The 6000-nt window shown below is 43.7% G+C and overlaps 1 protein-coding gene across 1 annotated transcript in view; it reads left to right on the top strand.

Annotated features, from left to right (window-relative positions):
• Window positions 1-6000, top strand: part of KDM3B (lysine demethylase 3B) — a 53330-nt gene that overhangs the window by 8588 nt on the left and 38742 nt on the right. Inside the window, 2 exon segments of the mRNA XM_035891091.1 lie at window positions 5225-5338; window positions 5859-5964. Coding sequence (XP_035746984.1) covers window positions 5225-5338; window positions 5859-5964 — 220 coding nt within the window.

The raw sequence follows: 6000 nt of genomic DNA, 5'->3' as shown, positions 1-6000 counted from the left end.
GGCTTGTTGTGGTGGTTTGACCCTGGCTGGATGCCAGGGGCCCACCAAAGCCGTTCTATCACTCCCCTCTTTAACTGGACAGAGGGGAGAAAAGTAAATCAAAGGGTTTGTGGGTTGAGATAAGGACAGGGAGAGATCATTTGTCAGTTACCATCATGGGCAAAACCAGACTCAACTTGATAAAATTCATTTAATTTATTATCAATCAAAATCAGAGAAGGAGAGGATAAAAAACTACTGAATCTTAAAACACCTTCCCCCCCACTCCTCCCTTCTTCCTGGGCTCAACTTCACTCCCAGTTTCTCTACCTACTCCCCCCAGCGGCACAAGGGGATGGGAATGGGGTTTGGGGTCAGTTCATCACACCTTCTCTCTGCTGCTTCTTCTTCCTCAGGAGAGGACTCTTCCCCTGCTCATGCGTGGAGTCCCTTTCATGGGAGACAGTCCTCCACGAACTTCTCCAACATGAGTCCTTCCCATGGGCTTCACGAACTGCTCCAGCATGAGTCCATAATTTCCACAGGGTGCAGTCCCTCAGGAGCAGGCTGCTCCAGCATGGGTCCCCTGCAGGGTCACAAGTTCTGCCAGCAAACCTGCTTCGGCGTGGGCTTCTCCCCCCACAGGTCCTGAAAGTCTTGCCAGGAACCTGATCTGGCGCAGGCTTCCCACGGGGTCACAGCCTCCTTCCTTTGGGCATCCACCCGCTCTGGCATGGGGTCCTCCATGGGCTACAGGTGGAGATCTGCTCCACCATGGACCTTCATGGGCTGCCTCCAGGGGACAGCCTGCCTCACCATGGTCTTCACCACGGGCTGCAGGGGAATCTCTGCTCCGGTTCCTGGAGCACCTCCTCCCCCTCCTTCTTCACTGACCTTGGTGTCTGCAGGGCTGTTTTCTCTTGCATCCTCTCACTTCTCTCTCCAGCTACTGAGCCGCAGCTGTTTTTATTTTCCTTCTTCAATATGTTATCACAGAGGTGCTTCCACTGTCGCTGATTGGCTTGGCCTTGGCCAGCAGCGGACACAGAGAAAATTTCTAGCAGCTTCTCACAGAAGCCACCCCTGTAGCCCCCCCACGACCAAGACCTTGCCACACAAACCCAATACACTTCTGAAAGAGGAAAGATCATTATATGTGAGAATCCTACCCTCGTTTTCATGCTGTCTAATTTTTATTATTTTTTCCCTTCTTTTTTTTCTTTTTTCTTTCTGCAGTCCTTGGACTGCTTGTGATCCTACTCTGCTTTTTAATACTACATTTTGTGCATGGGCACATTGAAATGTTTTTTCCAGTCAAGGATCTTGTGCCTTGGCAGAATTTGAATTTAGTGTTTTAAACTGATGCTTGGGCTCAAAGCAACAAGTTCAGCACTGCATCTTTCTCTGAGGGTTACTTTATTGCAGTTGTCTTAAGGCAGAAGAAAACCAGATCTTTACAGTAGAGATTCTGTATATAGTGGTTTTTTTCCGTAGGTGGAGTTTTCCTTTCAATGTATTTCCAACTTGTCTCCAAGAGTGAACTCCAGTTTAATTTCATTTGGGAAACTGTTTATATAGGATAAATTTCTTTCAGATGTTTCCCAAATATCTTGATACCTGAGTGATTTGGGAGTATTAGCATAGTGTGCACTCTGATTGTGTAATGAGTTGTGTCAGAACCTGTTAGAAGACTGTTAGAAGCAAATATGGGTCTGCTAAGATCGCAGAGTATTTCCAGTATAACTCAAGCTATATTTGTAGACTTGCTGAAAAAATGTTTCCATCCTCTGGACAGCCATGTGAGCATTCAAGCTTTCACTGAGTACTAGGGGTCTACCCAAATAACTGCACAGGAATACAGACTGGAGTTAGCCAAAGCACCAGACTACATATGTGCAATGTGGGCAATGCTATTGCATTGTTTGCAATGTTTGCAACGCCAACTATTTAGCGTTACAAAGTAGATGGTATTTTTCCTGGGGGGGTGGTGGTGAGTTTGGGGGTTTTTTTGAGATGCATCACTTATGAACATCTATCCATCCTTCACTGTCTCTTTTTTGTAGTCCTGTTCACTTTTAGGAAATAGTTTTACATTAACTGAGAAAATAAATTTTACATTCATACTGTTGTGTACAGGAGAATGGAGTGTGCACAAACTTAATGGGAGCTGTTAAGAGAAAAATGTGAATACTTGTGTGTTAAAATCATGTAAGTGTGAGCATGAGACAGATAACACTTTTCAAAGACTCCAGTGGTTGGCAACTTCCTCTTCCATCAGCAAGTTAGGTTACAAGGATTCTGCTAGGTAATTGTCACAAATGCTGATTTAGGATCCTGCCGACTACACCAACTTGTTGTGAATGCATGAATTTACAGCTGCTACTAAATCAAACTGCATAGAATTTATTTGTGCCTTTACAGCAAATCAAATTTTAATAGCACTCAGTCATCAGTCGATTAACAAAGTGATTTAACAAAATTTGTTTTAATCAAAACAGCAACTTAGTTACAGATTCGAAGATGGCAAGGTTCACTCTAATACTGCGTGGAAGAAGTACACAAAGGAAAATTAAGTTACACTTGAATTAGGATAATTCACAGAGAGACCATGGATGCAGAGGATAAGGAAGACCCTCCCGTTGAGTCACGAGGTTCAGAACAGACCCCCTTGTGTTCTAAACTCCTCAGAGAGGAGTCTAGATGTGCCTAGGTCCAATGTTAGTCTCAGACCTTGTCAATGGTTTACGTCTAAGGATAACACATCTCTAGCAGCAGTCTCGGGTTTATTCACAGTTTTAAGGTGGACCACAAGATTTTTAGCAGCACTTAATCGTTGACTAAATTAATGTTCATGGAGTGAGTCAACTATAATCATGACAGACTCACTTTGTAACTAAATCACATGTTTACAGATTACTTAAATCAATTTGCTCATGCATACGCACAGACATCATTACATTTTTTCTAATATATATATATATATAAATAAAAAGGTATACCTGTTAAAAATTCCCCTTGAGTTCAGTGAAATATTCACATCAGATGTCTTAGCATTTCTCAATGGGCAAGGGTTGAGCCTCAAGGAGTGAAGGGTTTTCAGCCCAGGCTCCACCGCTGGTCTTTGGTGATGGACCTCTGATTTTAGCAAACTTGAGAGTCTGTGAGCTGTGAGAGGCGTCCCCGCTCAGAGGGAGATGCTGGTCACAGCCTGCTGTGGGTCCAGGAGAGCTCAGAGGGCCTCACTTAGGACTGCAGTTTTATAGGATTGTGAGATGATTGGCTTTAGTCATCAGTAAATTTCCAGTCTGGGCCACAGTCCAGGTTGGTAATCACTGGAATTCCAGTAACGATGGTACCATGCCACTCGGGTTACAGAACAGATAAAGTACGTTCCGAGGCTACGAGGGGGTAACTGATTGTTCCCGTTTTCACTCCCTGCCTCAGCCATGTAGCAGTTCCTGGTACGGACAGTGCCGCCTAATCGTCTGTCTCCTTACACCAAGGCCAAGATCTGGTGGGAGTTTCTGAGATCATAAAGCCGTCCAGCAGAAAGGGCAGGGGGGGATGCACCACCACAATGTTTTTAGTGATTTGTCCTTGATGAGGCTCTGCCTGGCTGAAAGAACCTACTGAAGATGAGGATGCTATCACCATGCCACAGTGGGGAGCGGGGCTAGGTGGAGGTCTGGCAGCCCCCTCTCTGTCTGTCAACGGTTGCCTCGAATGTGCAGGAAATGCCTCTGTCACTCCCCTCGCTTCTTATCCGCTACTTGCAGAAGAGGCCTAAACTAATGTCAAGAACCTGAGCAGCCCAGACTCATGTCAGGAGCCTGGACTACCCTGGGGAAGCTTATACTATTAACTACCAGGAATAAATAGTGTCACTCATACCTACCTATATCATCATAACTCATGCTAAAAAATTGTGGTACTGAGAACGTTTTGCTGAACCACTGGAAGTTCCTCTTTCCTCTGTTAAGTGCCCTCCACTCTTATTTGTAACCCACATAGGGCGTGGCTTTGCAAGTAGGCAAGCACAGAACTTCTTGTTAGGCTATACACACTGTGACTATGTACTAATGAGGGTATAAACAAGAGGCTGAAACGCCAGCCCCTTGGAGCTCCCCTACCCACCATGCGCCGCTGGAGCTCCCCTCAGCTGGTCTGAGACCCCCCCCCCATGCTATGCTACTCGCCTCTGGAATTCCGAACAGGGTGTATCACCTTCTCCCCTCTCCTTGTGCTCCTTAGACATAAACCACTGACCAAGTCTGAATCTAGGAGAGGACCTAGCTGCATCTAGACTCCTCTCTGAGAAGGAGTTTAGAAAGGAAGGGGGTCTGTTCTGAACCTCGTGACTCAGCGGGAGGGTCCTCCTTATTCTCTGCGCCCGTGGTCTCTCTGTGCCTTTCCCCATATCGCTATGCCAGTGTGCTATAGACTATAGGCATATATTACCAACATGCATGATATGCTGTTAGAATATTGTTGACTCAAGAATATATGCTATTAAGACTATTGTTGAATGGAGTAAAGTACAGAAATTCTGTTATATGCTAGACTTGCCTGACCTGTATTTGAGGCAGTGCAGTGAGCAACCTTAGGGTCCTCTGTCTAATTCACCTGAAAATCGTCAGTGAAGCGAGTTGCTATATACTGTCCCTGCTTGCTCTGCTAGGGAACAGGGCAAGACTGTCCCTGCCTGCACTGCTCAGGAATGGAACACAACAGTCCTGCAGCTTGAATATCAACAGTACACCCGTTATGAACTTGAGTTTTGCACAAAACATTAGCAAAAAAAGCTCCCCTTTTGAATATGCATATAAATTATTTACACCGGAGTTCTGTATGGGAATAAAAATGCTCCTTTCACGAGGCTATGCCCAAATTATGTAGCATAACCATTAACCAAAGCTTTTTTTTTTTAACCTGGGCATCAGAAGGTGCTTACCTACAAAAAAACAAATGCCACAAAAGGTGTTTTCAGTTCTGCTTTAAGTTCTAATGAAGAAATGGAGCCAATTTCCTGTAATTCCTTCTTGTAATATGCTACACTTACAAGAACTATTGGCTTAGACACAGTGAATAATAATTTGCAATAAAACTCAGGCAGTGGGTGGTGCAAGTTGGGAAATGAAGCTTTTTATTCTTTGTGATACTTAACTAGCATATGAAAACAACTGTTGTTGGTCTGTATGTGTGCTCAGTTGTTTTTATAACCTTTGTTTTTTGTTGTTCATCACAGACCTTCACTCCTCTAGTAGATAAGCTGGGTTTAGGCTCTGTGGTCCCAGTGGAGTTTCTTCTGGACAGGCATTTACGTTTCCTGTCTGATGCCAGTGGATTACGTTTGTTTCAGGTATTTGAACTATGTTCAATTAAAGTGCAAATTTAACTTTGTGCTGTGATTGTCAGGTTATCTTTTGTTTTTATCTTTTGTTTTCTTACTGTTCCACTGCCATATTCTTGTCTTCCTCCTTTCAGTGCCCTGTCACGTATTTGTGTTTGTTTCCCTGCTTTTCCAAGTGCTTACCATAATCTCCATCTGTATTTGAAAAGTCCTTGCTCCTTTCTGTATTGGTCAGTTGGAGAGCTAGCTGTCAAGCATCGTGTAGCTGATAACTGCAATGGAAGTTTTGCAACAGTTTTTGCATAGCTAGTCCTTTTTTTTCTTCCTGGCATGTTCAGCAATGTTTTTCTTAATTTTACTTTTTTTTTTTTCCGATTGTCAGTCTCTGAGAGCAATCTAAGAAGAGCTGTCCCTTAAAAGCTAACAATTCTGTTACCTTAAAAGACTATATATTAAGAAGAGCTGTCCCTTAAAAGCTAACAATTCTATTACCTTAAAAGACTGTGTTAAAACTGTTTGTTGTTGGCAGATGGGAACAGAAAGTCAAAATCAGATTCTTCAGGAACAGCCTTCACTAAGAGAATCTGTCAACACATTGATCAGTGACCAGAAGCTTCAGGAGATATTTAGTAGAGGTGAGACTGTGTTTTTCTATCTCAGAGCTACTTTGT

The sequence above is a fragment of the Egretta garzetta genome, unplaced genomic scaffold, assembly GCF_000687185.1.
Source record: "Egretta garzetta isolate BGI_Z169 unplaced genomic scaffold, ASM68718v1 scaffold270, whole genome shotgun sequence".
Classification (NCBI taxonomy): domain Eukaryota; kingdom Metazoa; phylum Chordata; class Aves; order Pelecaniformes; family Ardeidae; genus Egretta; species Egretta garzetta.
The sequence above is the reverse complement of the archived record's forward strand: the minus strand, read 5'-3'. Positions and strand labels throughout refer to the sequence as shown.